General features: G+C 37.0%; 1 protein-coding gene across 15 annotated transcripts in view; it reads right to left on the bottom strand.

Moving 5' to 3' along the window:
- LOC117426899 (abl interactor 2-like) overlaps positions 1-3,804 on the bottom strand; it is a 71,657-nt gene extending 67,853 nt beyond the window's left edge. For 7 of the 15 annotated variants that reach the window (XM_059033571.1, XM_034045079.3, XM_034045083.3 and 4 more), the window contains exon 1: positions 3,576-3,803. In XM_059033571.1, the coding sequence (XP_058889554.1) occupies positions 3,576-3,692 (117 nt within the window). In that variant the 5' untranslated portion in view covers positions 3,693-3,803. Of the gene's footprint in view, positions 1-3,575 lie in introns of all 15 variants that reach the window. The other 8 variants (XM_059033574.1, XM_034045087.3, XM_034045089.3 and 5 more) reach the window with 3 other exon arrangements.
- Between the last annotated feature and the right edge of the window lie 13,532 nt (positions 3,805-17,336).

Genomic DNA, 17,336 nt, shown 5'->3' with positions numbered 1-17,336 from the left:
CATCAAACTCAAATAGCTAAAAATAAGCACCGAAAAATACAATTAATAAAACCCGAAAAACAGCAGCCCCAATTATAATTTTAGAATTTCTCCACAATTTAATGCACTGAGAATCTTACTTTCTTCACATCAATTCATTCTGCAAATATTGCAAAAGCAACACTATAAATACTGTAAACGGCTGCATCCTGGTGTCTTTGTTGTAGGTCACAATATCTGATTTCAGCTTCACCACTGGAGTTACCAGTACCACAAGGGATTATCGTAGGCACCAGGAAGCAGGGGTGCAACAATTCACTGCACATCGATGAATCGTGATAGGTTAATTACATGATATACCATATCATAAAAAAGGTATGTAGGCTATCATTTGTATCGTGATACAAGACCAAAAGCACAACATAGCTTATTGTAGTTCACTATTGTATAATACATACTCTCCCAGCCTCATTTGATTTGTGTTTAACAAAATAGCCTATCGTTATTTGATAATTTAATCTTAGAGCATGATACAAGTAGCCAATCAGGACCATCACATTCATAGTGATACATACCAGATTGCAAAATGTGTATCTTTACCATACATCATTCCACCTGTAGCAGGGAGCGGTCACAATCTGTAGCGTTGTCTTTCTATCTGCATATTACAAATTCAAATGTAAAGTACATGTAAAGAACCAAGAGTTCAACAGAGGAAAAAGTGGGGACCAGCAATGAGTGGATTTGAAAACCATGGCTGGCACTCCTTTAACAGCTGGGTAGGACACTATTTACATTATACTACTTTGCAATCAAGCAAAAAAGAAAAATGCCAAACAGGATTAAATAGGCAGCAAGGTCTAACACTGTAGGCTAATTTGAAATACAGTTATTTGATTAGTCACAAAAACCTTGAAGCTGGAGAAACAAATATAAGCCAAATTGATTATGTCTGATGTGATCTTTATCAGACAAACTAAGTACTGAAAGCAAAATTCTGCATGTTTGGCTTTTTTTTATGAATCAATCATTTTACATGCCATGACTCCATCCATCCCCCCCAAAAATGCTTCATAACTCGCACCTTCAGTCAAGCCGATTTCTACATCCAGTAGCAGCTTCCTGCTGTAGGCAAGCAACATTACCTTGAATCATCATCATCACTGTTCATCACTTCATCTGACAAAGCATTTCTTAAGACCTTGGCATTTACAGTTCAACACATCTTGCAGTACCAAAGAAACTGAGTTATAAAATGAAACATTTCAAAGTCTGTTTTCAATGTTTTCCAATATATCGGTGTTAGTTTATTCATTTGTTACATTAATTCTTTATCAAGCCAACACAAGTTTTTTTGTTTTTAGTCAGAAAGGCTCACAAGCTAGTCACACAGTAAAGCAGCAAGATACCCAATCAGTAAATGAACAAACAAAATCATTCCAGGGAATACATGTAGTGCCATTGGACATGCAATATGCCTCCATCTCTCCTTGTTTGCAAGCAGCATAGGAGTTGCATGTTCATGCTTGGCTGAGCTGCATGCTGAGCTTCATGCTGCTCTGAACAAACATGTTTTAAGGGTATGACTGGGCTGGAGTGGCTAAATGGTTTTCAAAGCATTTTTCTCCCCAAACCGAGTGGGATTTCATGGCCAGTGCTTTGTATCCAGAAGTCTATTACCAGAGAACAGTATTTAAACTTGAAGGATGAATAAACCCTAACTGGGAATTGAACTCTTAGCCTGAGCAAATCTATAATGTACTTTTGTGGAGTGCAGTGGTTGGCACTGCTGAAATTAATTAATCTCAGAGTATTGTTTCAAGAAATAGGTCTCCTGTATAAAGAATAGGAAAGGCACAGCAGGCTAATGTGCTTCTATACCACATCGATCAATGACGTATGCAAGAGAACTAACACTTACATTCTGTTGGTGACCTAATTTATAATACCCCAAATCCTATTGACCAGTAGTGCGGGGCAACTACAGTGATACACCTTCAGCCACCCATGAGACCTGCCACCGTGCAACTACAGTACATAGTTGAATCAGAATAAGAATCAGTTTCTTATCCATTTGAATAATCACCAAGTCTTCTTTGAAAATGGAATTTACATGCAGGGCTAATGTATTTGCTTCCCATGCCATGGAAGTGAAAGACAAGACATATATCCCTGTCTTGATAGTTATCCTAAGGCTATGCGATAATTTCCTCCCTGCTGACAAGCAACTCAGTATTCTTCCAAACAGCATTTTTAAATAAAAGATGCTGCTCATCATTAATAGTAATGTTTCTTTGATGTCTTGGAGATCCAATGCAGTTTACAGCAATAGGACCCAAATTTTATTTATAAATTCTTAACCTGTAGCCCCACGATAAACATTCAAGTAAATCTAAAGAGAAGCAAGGAAAATGAACAACAAAAAAACTAGCTGTGAATACAACATATGACTTGAATATAACGCCACCCTGCAACAGGGACCTCATCTACAGTAGTGACCTATGCAGTGAACAGAAACAGAAATTATGCCTGTCACTCTGTTGTCACTTCATGTGTGCTCACTGCAAGGACAACGAGCCTCCCAACTCATATGTATACAGAGAAGCTGTAAAATTAATTGCATAAGAAATCCCAGATCTACTCAAAAGCCTAACGGCTAGTTCCTATTAATACCGCATTACTTCACAATCAAATGCTGTGATCTTCGTTTCCATCTCAATTTGACCGGTCTCAAGATTGATTGCATCGGTAACCTAGCTAAATGATTTAAAAGAAAAGAAATGTGTATTTCTTTAAAAGGTAACAGTTATTGTTCAGTTAAGCATTTTTCAAATACCCACGCTTATTTACTATTAAAATTGCCGAATTTCTACTACATCAATGAGATTTTAAAATATATGCGCGGAAATAATTCACACAACCCTCGAAATAGCAAATCATTATAACACGATTGAACAAAAAATCAGACCAAGCAGGAAAAGGGACTGTTTGGTCAAATATCTATTCTTGATTTCCTCAACGTAAAACTGTTTTTTGTAACAAACAACTTTTCAAACAACATTCGTTTAGTTTTGGATTAAACTTCAGTTTCTACAATGCTAGAGGCTACATTTCCTTTTGCTGCTTGAGCTGCCTGTACGCGCTAGAAAGAAAATCAGTTTTTGGCTACTAATAAAACTGCAACAGCATAAAACACTAAACTGCAGATTGGGAAAATGTACTTACGTTTTGTTAAATAAAAAAAAACTTACAGGTTTGCAGTCAGCTCAACAACATTACTACTACTGATGATGCTAGTTTGGGAAACCGTTTCCTATGTGTTTGGTTACATTTTAAAACCCTGTATTCTTTATTGTGTAACAAATCATAAACGGAGGATTTCATTATATATTCATAGAATATCTATGATCAAAACACTGCACTTTTGAAATCAAACAGGAATCCTGTACAGCGGCTATACAGAACCTGCATAGCGTTACTGTGCTAGTAGTAGTAACTGCTGCTGTATCCCGTCTCATCCTTAGATGAAAACCGTTTTCAACTCTAATTAGGTTTTTTAACAACTGGTAGAGCATTACTGTAACCCATTACCTTACCTGTATGTAGTTGTTTTCGCAATAATCTGCGACTCTTTCAAGATTGGTGTAACTGTCGAGCAAGGCTCTCCGTCCAGCCGGGATCTCCTCTTCCAACAGCATCTGTAGCTCCGCCATCTTTCCACACAGAACCAAACACAGCACAGGAAGCAGGGATAAACACCACTTCCTCTGCTACCACGGTGGAAAGGTGTTAGACCACGGTTTTGAGTTTAGGGTAGGCTGTCATTATAAGTGTATATTATGTTTGCACCTGTAGAAGCAGAGCACAGTGAACAGAACAGGTGGCGATACCCTCTGACAATGATATTCAGAAAGGTGATTCCCGTTTTGTACCAGGAATGTACATTACAATACATCATTTAAACTTAAATAGATGACAAACATTAAAAAAAAAAAAAACTACACACATAATTTAAATCAATAAATAAAAACATGATTTTGCATCACAGTAAACTAATGCTGTAAAAATGATGTACTGTATGTATATTAATCTTCTGGAATGCATATTGAATGTCAAAAGAACTGCATTCCAGAAGATTAATATTTTTTTTAATACAAAGAAAGTATAAAAATATATTTCTTTCTTTAAAATATATGAACAAACAAACCCCTGCCATAACACTGTCAATAAAGGCGTAGGCTCATCCCGTATTCTATAATGCACACAAAAATGTATTTCAGTAACGTCTATCACTGAAATAGAATTGTACCAGTCCTTATTAAAGTTAATTAAAACCCATGCTGTGTACTCTGCTTTTTAATTAAGACCAGTGTGAAAAGTGTTGGTGTTAATCCCATTGATGGTACTGTAATTGCTATAAAAGTTCTTTCTTGCCTCATTTTAGCTTTGATTAGTATGAGCATGCTTTTTATTTATGCCAGTTCCGTCTGTAGGCTTAGTATTTTAAGTTCAAATACCTGCTTCAAGAGCTTTGAGGGGCCTGAGGTTGGATGCATTTTGCAGCAATTAACAAGAAACACAGGAAAAAAATACTTGCTGGATAATGTCCCCCTAGCAGCACAAAAGCCTAAAACCAAAACCAAAACTATAGCTGGTAAAAACAATATAAATATAAACAAAAAATGCACCCTTTTATTTAGCTACTATGTAATTCACATTTATATTTGGATCTTAACTACAGTATGAAACCGATGCTGCTCTCTCCTACTTACCATCCAATAATATAAAACATTGTGTTCAATTTAGAAATACTAAACGAAACTTTGTAAATCAAATTGCAAACATTTAATCTTGTAGTGAAAACGTTTGTCATTGATTTCGTGTTTGTATTTCTAAATTTAATGCCTAACAATGGGTCTTTTCTGTCATACAAAGAATCAACATTTAAAAGATGATGCGACTAAAGAAATATATATATATATATATATATATATATATATATATATATATATATATATATATATATATATATATAGGGCTTCTGATTTTCAAAACCGATAAAACCCGATAAAACACCCCCGATACAAATAAAAATGAAATCGGTGGATAGCCAATAAACACTGGAAAACACCGGAAAAACTGTGGAAATGGTTAATCAAGTCACGCTGACTCTACACTATTCCCATTAAAAAATAAAACCTAGTAGACAAAAATAATAAGAAATACATTTCCCAGTGCTGCTGGGCAATGTCCCGCCTTCCTGACTTGCATCTATCATTGATTCGTTCTGAATACTTTAAACCCGCCCATCTACTGAGTGACAGCACATTCCTACATTTCTATTGGAGACTCCGCTTGCGAGATTTAAAACGAGATTACAATCAGGATGGAGGCTTGATAGCGGGATTTAAAGATGTATTACAGTTAAAATAGGAGGATTTAAAATAGAATTGTGGCGAAATGTACAAAAATGCCTACACACAAAAACTCCAGAAGAATGTGCCCGTGACCATAGGGATTTCGTTGTGGAAGACAGCAAAGGAAAGAAGGTACAACTTAAGTGTGAAAGTACTGTTGAGTTACTACTATACATATTTTGACAGAAAAAAAAACCGCTCAATTTCAACGCTAATTTCATACAGTATATCAAAAACGAAAGCACCCCCAAAAAAACGATTTACATAAAACTCGAAAATAGCTAAAAAAAAAAAAAAAAAAAAAAAGCACAGAAAAATACAATTAATAAAAAAAAATATATATATATATATATATATATATATATATATATATATATATATATATATATATATAAGATTTTAAAAAAAACAAATAACAGGAAGTGTTTAACACTAAGTCTATCTCAGGGATGTGATGGGGATTCAAGCTTCACTCTGTCTTTTTATTTCTTCATCACATCGCCTGGATGAAACTGCAGCATTATAATACATCCAATGCCGTCTATTATTCTCTATAAACTGAGTAGATTCTGTGTAAGGTCTTTCAGATCTGTCACAAGCTCTTCATTCAGAAGACTGCTACTGAGGCTTTTTTCTTGTAGGTGGGGGGGGGGGGGGGGGAGAGTTGGGGGTCAACGCATTGTCATCTAATGGTTCCAGTGAAATGAGAGCAAGGGTATCATGGGCCACAATCACTGCTGCATGAGATGTGTGCCCTTGCTTTCTGACCCTGTGTGAAACAAAATCTTTCATCTCACTTGGCCTTTCGCAGATGAATTCTATATGATTTATAAATAATGCATCTTGTTAGCTTTAAATAGTAAGACAGTGCTGTCCTTTGTGAAAGAGAAATATATTCTATGTATTTAAATTCTATTTTTTTTTTTTTTTTTGTAATCATTGAAGTGCCTTATTTATGTATTTATTACTGAGGAGTGTTTAAAATTGCCTCTGGCATAAATGACTCACTTAGGTACTGGAAGTTATACCAATATCACATAAATCAGCTTTTAGACACCACATTAGTGGCAAAAAATATTACAATTACTGAACAGCGCATTCGGTTAAAGTTTCAAAAAAAACAAGTCTGTTCCTGAAATAGGTCTGTGTTAACTCCAACTTAATGACACCTGAATAACTACTTAACATATAACCCCTACAATTATCGGAATTATATTGTTTAACAGTGTCCTAATATTTGCCATGAAAACATTTCCAGTCCATAATCTACTGTCAATATTGACTACAGGGCAGTAATAAGAATTTTTTATTTTTTTTAACTACACAATGTAATTTGCTCTTTTTTTCTAAAAGTGGCACATTTACGGGCTTTATAGTGCTGTATTTGTTTCATACTTTTTTTTACATTTGTAGTAAAAAAAAAAAATCCACATGCTGTTATTCTTCTTCAGTTAACGCTTAAATATTATTAAATATTTAAAGTGACATTAATATCCATGTTATTACATAGTAACTGCAACCATAATTAACATCAAGTAAAGATTATTGTATCAGTAATTAATGTCTTTTACATGTGAATTCAATATGAATCAAGGAATGTGTAAGTTCATATTTCATTATATTATTCATAGTAACATTTAAAAAAAACATTCAAAAGAAAAAGAATGAAGGTTTTAGCAGTGCAATTGAGCATGTAAAGTCAATGCACGTTTCAGCAGAAGCTTCAAAAAAGACTCCCACTATGTTGAAGGATATCTTTTAGATTACTAGTTTTGGAACATGCAGCAACCAAATACCATTTCCTTGTAATACAACAGCAGAGTCTGTGGTGGCAAGTGAACCCTGATTGTATCAAACAATAGCTTGATTGCTGTGTTGCCCTTGGAGCAGGCCTGGACGTCGGTGATCATTTCAAAAATCCCTTTGGGAGATTTCAGACTTAGAGGCTGTTGAACTTCTTCAACCCCACTTTCCAACTCCTAGCCTGACCATTGGTCAATTCTAATAAGATTGCTTATACAAGCAATTTCTGTATTTTACCCGTTTTTCTACCAAATCTTTAATGCCCTAATAATGTTGCCTATCAGGAGTACTAAAGATGAACAGACAACTTCCATTCCTGCTGTCAAGCCAATCATCTATTTATACACACAAAACTACTGAACCAAGGCGGCAAGGACCAGCCTGGTTAGTCTTAATCTGGCCTTGTTGGGCACCAATACAGTTCTCCCTGTGGGCCTCCTGTGTGAATGGGACTCAAACTACGCTTGTATAGCCCCCCACAGCACTGCAGACAGTAGGGTTATGTTTCACTGTCTGTGAGGAACAGGGGTGTTCAGGATTGAGGTTCACTCACAGCACTAACAAGCACAAGCATTTGGATGGAGGTGAGAAAGGTTGTTCAGATGCAGGATTGAGGTTCACTCACACCACTAACAAGTACAAGCATTTGGATGGAGGTGAGAAAGGTTGTTGAGATACAGGATTGAGGTTCACTCACACCACTAACAAGCACAAGCATTTGGATGGAGGTGAGAAAGGTTGTTCAGATGCAGGATTGAGGTTCACTCGCACCACTAACAAGCACAAGCATTTGGATGGAGGTGAGAAAGGTTGTTCAGATACAGGATTGAGGTTCACTCACACCACTAACAAGCACAAGCATTTGGATGGAGGTGAGAAAGGTTGTTCAGATGCAGGATTGAGGTTCACTCACACCACTAACAAGCACAAGCATTTGGATGGAGGTGAGAAAGGTTGTTCAGATGCAGGATTGAGGTTCACTCACACCACTAACAAGCACAAGCATTTGGATGGAGGTGAGAAAGGTTGTTCAGATGCAGGATTGAGGTTCACTCACACCACTAACAAGCACAAGCATTTGGATGAAGGTGAGAAAGGTTGTTCAGATGCAGGATTGAGGTTCACTCACACCACTAACAAGCACAAGCATTTGGATGGAGGTGAGAAATGTTGTTCAGATGCAGTGCAATATTGAGCGAGTCGACGAAGGAGCAAAACATCATTTGACATTACTTTTGAAACTGGAGGACAAGTTAAACGGATGGTACAATTTACATATTCAGCCCAAAGCTCTGAGTCAACCAAGGCCCTTACACCTACAGCTGTTTGAACAATTTCTATGACATTCCATGTACTGCTGGTCATTTCAGTACACAGTAATACAGGAACAACAAAAGCCAGCACGCCAAGGACTACTGTACCTTGAAACATAAATCTTCATTGAGGTAGAAACAACATCATTAGTGTTTGTTTGCCGTAACGTGATATGTTTTCCAACTGGATTTGCAAAACAAATGCAAAGAAATGCTTCAAGGCGTTTATGCTTAAATGGAGAGGATCACATATCACAGACAAAAATCCCCTTAAAGTGACAGTAAATGCTGTTCTAGTCAATCTTGCTCACTATACATGTAATCTTATAAATGGTACATTCAGACAACACATTGTTCTGCTGTATTCCGTTTTCAGTCATTCCTGACTTTCTCAATATGGACATATTATAAAACTAGAAAATGTACTGCTACATAAAAATATTTGAACACAAACATACAAACCCCTTATGCTTGGCCATATGGCCCATTTGCAACACAGATTATATTATTATCTGCAGAGGTGTGTGTTCGGGTATTACTACCTGCAACTTTCTTTTTTTATATATATACATTTTTAATTTTTAGATTTACAATTTCAGCCACAAACAAATCAAATAGACAATTACTACAAACTGCAATCAGCACACCACTGGAATAAACTCAAACAGCAAAACTACAGTGTCCCACTCAATTGATAGGTAACTGTTTATAACAACTGTTAAATTACCTTAAATCACCATGGGAAGCCAGGAAAGTGCTGGAGTCAGTGAGACAAGGCTGCAGGTTGTAAAATTGTTAAGGAAAGGTAGGTACCTCATCAATTCTCAGTGATCATCCGCTGTCTCTGAGTGGCTATTTACTAGTTTTATAGCGTTAACAGTTTCGATTTGCACTTTGAAGGGAGCTGAAGACCATGATAAATCTATCCCAATGGACTCCTGATGATCAGTGTTAAATGCAAGCTGACTTTGCTGTAAGCAGGAAAAGTTAAAATGACCCCCCAAGGGAATTACAGAAGGAACGTTTCTGTATAAAAATGTATACAGGTCAATAGAAGCTTCCCTGAGGCTGAATATCTTAATACATTTCTCTCATAATCCCTTCCTCCCTACAAGCATCCCACACTTGCAAAAGTCAGGGTATAATATTATATTTATTTATACAACCATCAAATCCTTGCATTCCTCCAGGATAATCACCATGGCATGCAGTTCAGCACAATTCCCAAAATGCACCTTAAGCAGTCCCACAAAGAGATGCCACCCCTTATCAAATGTTGAATACTGAAAGGATTTTAGTTAATATTAGTCATGTCATGTCACAGTTGTGTCTTACATACAAATATAAATCACGTTCAGACTGTCCCTGTGCATAGCCAGAAGAAACATGCAATTACTCCAGCATTTGCAGCGATTTCCCCTCTAATTTATCATTATTATTATTATTATTATTATTATTATTATTATTATTATTATTATTATTAATAATAATAATAATAATAATAATAATAATAATAATGTATTTCTTTATTGATTGGCAGACATCTTTATCTAAGATAACTTACAGGTGGTAATTATAAATTATAAATATTATAAATTGTATCACTAAAGAACAAATATATATACACTACCGGTCAAAAGTTTTAGAACACCCCCATTTTTCCAGTTTTTATTGAAATTTAAGCAGTTAAAGTCCAGTGAATAACCTGAAATGGTACAAAGGTAAGCGGTAAACTGCCAGAGGTTAAAAAAAAAAGTTTAGGTTACCAAAAACTGAAAAATAATGTACATTTCAGAGTTATACAAAAAGGCCTTTTTCAGGGAACAAGTAATGGGTTAACAACTTACAGCTGTTCTGCAGCAATGAAAGTAAATTAAGCCTTGAAAGTTGATGCTAACAATTCCTACAGGTGTCCCAACTTTTGTTGATTACTTACACACACCCTGTCTGTATAAAAGCAGTGTTGGAACAGACTGTGTTACTACACCCTCTTAAGCATTATTTGGACAGTATTGTACTGCCGGAAATAGTATATTGCTCTCATAATGGCGAGAAAAAGGCAATTAACAAAGGAAGACAGACAGACCATTATAACCCTTAAAAGTGTAGGTCTTTCCTTTAGAGAAATTGCAAAGAAAGCCAAGGTGTCAGTGAGTACAGTTTCCTACACCATCAAAAGGCACTTGGAAACTGGAGGAAACTCTGACAGGAAGAGGTCTGGCAGACCCAAAGCCACAACAGAATCAGAAGACAAGTTTCTGAGAGTCAACAGCTTGCGTGATAGGCAGCTCACAGGACAACAGCTTGACCGGAGGGTCGTGGGTTCAATCCCCCGGTGGGGGACACTGCTGCTGTACCCTTGAGCAAGGTACTTTACCTAGATTGCTTCAGTAAAAACCCAACTGTATAAATGGGTAATTGTATGTAAAAATAATGTGTTATCTTGTAACAATTGTAAGTCGCGCTGGATAAGGGCGTCTGCTAAGAAATAAATAATAATAATAATAAAAGCACAGCTTAACACTGGTCGAAGTAAGCAAGTCTCAGTTTCAACTGTGAAGAGAAGACTTCGAGCTGCAGGTTTGACAGGTCGAGTGGCAGTAAGAAAGCCATTGCTAAGATGGCAAAATAAGAAAAAGAGGCTTGCCTGGGCCATGAAGCACCGCCAGTGGACTACTGAAGACTGGAAGAAGGTCTTATGGACCGATGAATCAAAATTTGAAATCTTCGGTTCATCACGCAGGGTTTTTGTACGCCGTCGAGTAGGCGACAGGATGGTTGGTCGGTGTGTGACACCAACTGTCAAACATGGAGGAGGAAGCGTGATGGTCTGGGGCTCTTTTGCTGGATCCAGAGTCGGCGACTTGCACAGAGTGAGTGGCACCCTGAACCAAAACTGCTACCACAACATTTTGCAGCACCATGCAATACCCTCTGGTATACGCCTAGTTGGTCAGGGGTTCATCCTACAGCAAGATAATGACCCAAAGCATACCTCCAGGCTATGTCAGAACTACCTTAGAAGAAAAGAACAAGACGGTAGGCTTCAAATCATGGAATGGCCAGAAGGGTGAAAGCAAAGCAACCTACAAGTGCAACACATTTGTGGGAACTTCTGCAACAGTGTTGGGAAGAACTTTCCGAACAATATTTGATTTCCATTGTAGAAAGAATGCCACGAGTGTGTTCGGCTGTTATATCTGCAAAAGGTGGCTACTTTGATGAGTCAAAAAATTTAGATTAAATTTTGTTAAACAAAACGATTCCATGATTTCTTTTTTATCTCCAATTGTTTATTTGTTCTATGCTTTAATTTCAGAGTACATTGAGACATTAAACCGTAAATTTCAATAAAAACTGGAAAAATGGAGGTGTTCTAAAACTTTTGACAGGTTGTGTGTGTGTGTATATATATATACAGACGTGCTCAAATTTGTTGGTACCCTTACAGCTCATTGAAATAATGCTTCATTCCTCCTGAAAAGTGATGAAATTAAAAGCTATTTTATCATGTACACTTGCATGTCTTTGGTATGTCATAGAATAAAGCAAAGAAGCTGTGAAAAGAGATGAATTATTGTTTATTCTACAAAGATATTCTAAAATGGCCTGGACACATTTGTTGGTACCCCTTAGAAAAGATAATAAATAATTGGATTATAGTGATATTTCAAACTAATTAGTTTCTTTAATTAGTATCACACATGTCTCCAATCTTGTAATCAGTCATTCAGCCTATTTAAATGGAGAAAAGTAGTCACTGTGCTGTTTGGTATCATTGTGTGCACCACACTGAACATGGACCAGAGAAAGCAAAGGAGAGAGTTGTCTGAGGAGATCAGAAAGAAAATAATAGACAAGCATGGTAAAGGTAAAGGCTACAAGACCATCTCCAAGCAGCTTGATGTTCCTGTGACAACAGTTGCAAATATTATTAAGAAGTTTAAGGTCCATGGAACTGTAGCCAACTTCCCTGGGCGCGGCCGCAAGAGGAAAATTGACCCCAGATTGAACAGAAGGATAGTGCGAATGGTAGAAAAAGAACCAAGGATAACTGCCAAAGAGATACAAGCTGAACTCCAAGGTGAAGGTACGTCAGTTTCTGATAGCACCATCCGTCGCTTTTTGAGCGAAAGTGGGCTCCATGGAAGAAGACCCAGGAGGACTCCACTTTTGAAAGAAAAACATAAAGCCAGACTGGAATTTGCTAAAATGCATATTGACAAGCCACAATCCTTCTGGGAGAATGTCCTTTGAACAGATGAGTCAAAACTGGAGCTTTTTGGCAAGTCACATCAGTTCTATGTTCACAGACAAAAAAATGAAGCTTTCAAAGAAAAGAACACCATACCTACAGTGAAACATGGAGGAGGCTCGGTTATGTTTTGGGGCTGCTTTGCTGCGCCTGGCACAGGGTGCCTTGAATTTGTGCAGGGCACAGTGAAATCTCAAGACTATCAAGGCATTCTGGAGCGAAACGTACTGCCCAGTGTCAGAAAGCTCTGTCTCAGTCGCAGGTCATGGGTCCTCCAACAGGATAATGACCCAAAACACACAGCTAAAAGCACCCAAGAATGGATAAGAACAAAACATTGGACTATTCTGAAGTGGCCTTCTATGAGTCCTGATCTGAATCCTATTGAACATCTATGGAAAGAGCTGAAACTTGCAGTCTGGAGAAGGCACCCATCAAACCTGAGACAGCTGGAGCAGTTTGCTCAGGAAGAGTGGGCCAAACTACCTGTTAACAGGTGCAGAAGTCTCATTGAGAGCTACAGAAAACGTTTGATTGCAGTGATTGCCTCTAAAGGTTGTGCAACAAAATATTAGGTTAGCGGTCCCATCATTTTTGTCCATGCCATTTTCATTTGTTTTATTATTTACAATATTATGTTGAATAAAAAATCAAAAGCAAAGTCTGATTTCTATTAAATATGGAATAAACAATGGTGGATGCCAATTACTTTTGTCAGTTTCTAGTTATTTCAGAGAAAATTGTGCATTCTTCGTTTTTTGTGGAGGGGTACCAACAAATTTGAGCACGTCTGTATATATATATATATATATATATATATACATATATATATATATATATATATATATTCAATGAGATAACCTAGTGGTTCAATGTGCTGAAAACAACTGAAAAAAATACTGTAACAGGGACTGGATGGGCATGACAACTATTCCATCCAGTGCAGGTACAGTATGGGCAGCAGTGTGGAGTAGTGGTTAGGGCTCTGGACTCTTAACCGGAGGGTCGTGAGTTCAATCCCAGGTGGGGGACACTGCTGCTGTACCCTTGAGCAAGGTACTTTACCTAGATTGCTCCAGTAAAAACCCAACTGTATAAATGGGTAATTGTATGTAAAAATAATGTGATATCGTGTAACAATTGTAAGTCGCCCTGGATAAGGGTGTCTGCTAAGAAATAAATAATAAGTAATAATAATAATAATAATAATAATAATAATAATAATAATAATAATAAATAAATAATAGTAAGTATGAGGCAGTAACTACAGTAGCAGTATGGGGAAGCATTTTCTGTTGGACCTGTTGTGCTGTAGTAAAGCATGACAGGGTCAAACAATTGTGAATTAAACACACTTTCTATAATTACACCTGTTTCATGCTCTCCTTTCACCCTTAAAATGTTTGCATGTCCCTTAAAGTGGGATGTTTAACTTAAAAATGAATGTGGATTGTAACCTGCCTGTAACCTCTGGGTCACCCTTGAAAAAAGAGAATGTTCCATTTCAAGGGTCTATCCTGGACTGAACATTTTAAATAAATAAATAAAATGAAAGTCAATTTTCAATAGAGCTAAATAAGGGAAAGAGGAAACTCTCGACATGCTCTACAGATTATAGCTTCAAATCTCCTGTGCTGCCAACTCAGAACCAAAACCAAAAACAAAATGATAAAAAAAAAAAATATGCACAGCAGCCACTCACGTATTTAAACAATAACAATAAAAGGGGTCACCATAACCATGGCCAGGAAATTTGCTGTGAATGGTGAAGTATTTACAGTAAGAGGCAGGCAGTTTAACTAGCAGTAGTGTGATTTATACCCATTGGAGCAGTAGAGCTTAAGGCAACTAGGTTTTTTAAATCAGGGCCATGTAAAAAAATATTAGGAGACAGTGTGATGCAAAATCATGCCATAGAACAGTAACTCATATGGAGGAAAAAATGAAACAGTAAAAGCCATGTCACATAATGTCAATGACAAAATGCTACGGTCATGTTATTTATTAGTAATTAACCTTCATGTTGAATCACTTCTTAAAATGCCACTGGCGCCATTATATATGAAGCTTGTCATGATATAGAGCACTGAGGCCAAATGTCTCCTAGTTACCATTCCATTCAGTTTTTCATTGAAATGATTTACTTTGAAAATAATGTGATGCCAAAAGGCTACTATCAATTTTGGAAACACTTTTAACTGCATCGCTACTGTATATAAAGCACATAATTATTTGGTAAATACAGTGTAATTAATGTTATTATTAGGTAATGGTCAAAGTAACATCATTGTGCTAATAAGGCAGTTTAACTTGATTTTTTATAGAAGAAAAGCTTACCAAAAAACAGTCCAGAAGATCTTCAATAATACAGTAATAAAAGTTACTTTTTTTGTGGTTAATTTAGTGTGCCCTGTGTTTCTCCACACTTTAGAATGTCAAAGTATTTTACCACACAATAGCTCAGAAGAACTGAAGGCCAGTCCTCCAATCCCATAGCCAAGCCAATTGCCCCTTTACACCCACAAGCTCTACAGCTGAGGTCCGCTAAGGTCCACTGCAGTATGGAAGAGTAACACTACATGTCAATTTTGCCTCCCGAACTAGCGGGAGCAGCAGAACAAATGTGATGCTACCTGTAGAATCCTCAGCTAAGGTTTGCCACTTTATAAAGACATCTGGTTGAAAAGTTTATCCACCTTAACTTATGTGTTGTAATTTGTTAAGCAAAGGGAAAAAGGATAAAAAATACTTACCCAACTTAGAGTCTTGTCACAGTGAACCATATTTAAGGATGACCTCCAAAATCACACACTAACTGTAAATTCAAATTGATGCAGGATCTAAGAGGAACCTGTGTAGACTGCATTGTGAATAGATAATTTATAATTCAGTGATTAGTTTGTTTTTTCTTAAGTCTGAGAAGCATAAATTACATTTTATAAATAGTAAGCATGTGTCATCTGCCTCTCATATTGATTCTCATGGCAGTCATTCATTAGATATTGCTTGCTCAAGTTGAACTTTAGTTGACCTGCTGTTTTGGATTTCTTTTTTTGTCAATTTATTCTCCAGTGCTGCAAGAAGCTAAAAGGAGCTGGTTTAAAAAGCAGGAACAGAAGCACTTCAGGAATGAAGTAGTCTTCTGAAAGCACGGACACAACACATAGAAGCAGCAGCAGTTAAAATTCAATCTTGAGCAACTCAGATTGGTTGATTAAATGCACTAGAGATGGGAAAAAAACATTCCATCTGCCATTTAAAACTGTTAAGCAGATCTCCTCTTATTCAATTTGTCATCTACATCCAAGCCTTCAATGGGACGTTAAGATGAAAAGGTTGCTTATAGGGCGTGATTTATAACCAAACTTACCCCATGAATAAAAGCAAAACATTATTATAGAAGCTGGAACTGAGCTGTGCTATTGGCCTGGTACCTGGCATTTTGCAACTACACAGGAGACTGTTGTGTGACTTGGCCAAAAGCGTACATGTTCATGAACATGAACACTAAGTCCATTGAGGACGACTTTCTGCAGGCCTTCTTGTTACCGGGAACCAAAATGTCTATCCCTGATATCTGCGTGATCCTCATTTGCTTGTTTTTTGTCATTTAACCAGGAGAGACAGAGGCCTAATTTTATTTTATTGTGTTGTGGTTTCTTTACTGCAGGTGGAGGATTGAAACTCGTCATCTCATATTCATTGGGTCACTTCCTCCATAACGATTTCCAGCCAGCCTATAATCCTATCAATGTAGTTTAGAACCTAGAAACCTGTGTATGTGAAATACCACTGGACACCAGTCTTGTTGATTCCTAAAATACCTGTAAGCACCCTTATTGTTTTCTATGGTAACAATGAAAACAACAAGTCATAGAAAAGTGTCCAGGTTTAGGATCTAGAAGACGGAAACCCAGGGGGATGAACTGACCATGGCTTGACACCAACTTCCAAAAATGAGACTAGAAAATGAGCAGCAATCCTGAAAACGAGCATCTTTAGTGCAAGCTAAAATCATAGCATCATATTTCTTTACTGAGAACACCAAACATAGGGGATTGCAATTTGGTGTCTACTGAAACATTTGTATCAACACTAGGTTTTGAATTTCTTCTGTACAATTTCAGATTATTTTCATACGTAGTTGCTACCTTCTCCATTATTCATGTTGTGTTTCTCACGCTGCCCATTTGTTCCAGGTCAGTGTCCATGATTCAGAAGCTGCCAATTCACATTTTAATTAATAATTAAAGTCCTAAAGTAAATACCTTCATTCTGGTTTCACATTATTTGTTTATATATTTCATATAAATGGCAAATACAGCTTGTCACTCAACCACCTTTACTGGAGCAAACTATGGCAGGCTCAGCGAGGACATATTTTGTACCTGTGCCTCCCTAGTGGCAGACATCGTATAATATATCTCAGGCTAGGCAAGCCATATTTCACGTTACAACACCCACTGCAGGCAAATAGCTGGCACTGCACCATTTGCTGTGTCCACATATGGAAGACCGCCCCCTCTCCTTTGCAATAGAAAAGTCAATTCAAGGTTTTTAACTTTCTTC

The sequence above is a fragment of the Acipenser ruthenus genome, chromosome 11 (genome assembly GCF_902713425.1).
Source record: "Acipenser ruthenus chromosome 11, fAciRut3.2 maternal haplotype, whole genome shotgun sequence".
Lineage (NCBI taxonomy): Eukaryota > Metazoa > Chordata > Actinopteri > Acipenseriformes > Acipenseridae > Acipenser > Acipenser ruthenus.
Note: the sequence above shows the minus strand (reverse complement) of the source record. Positions and strands in the feature narration are given on the sequence as shown.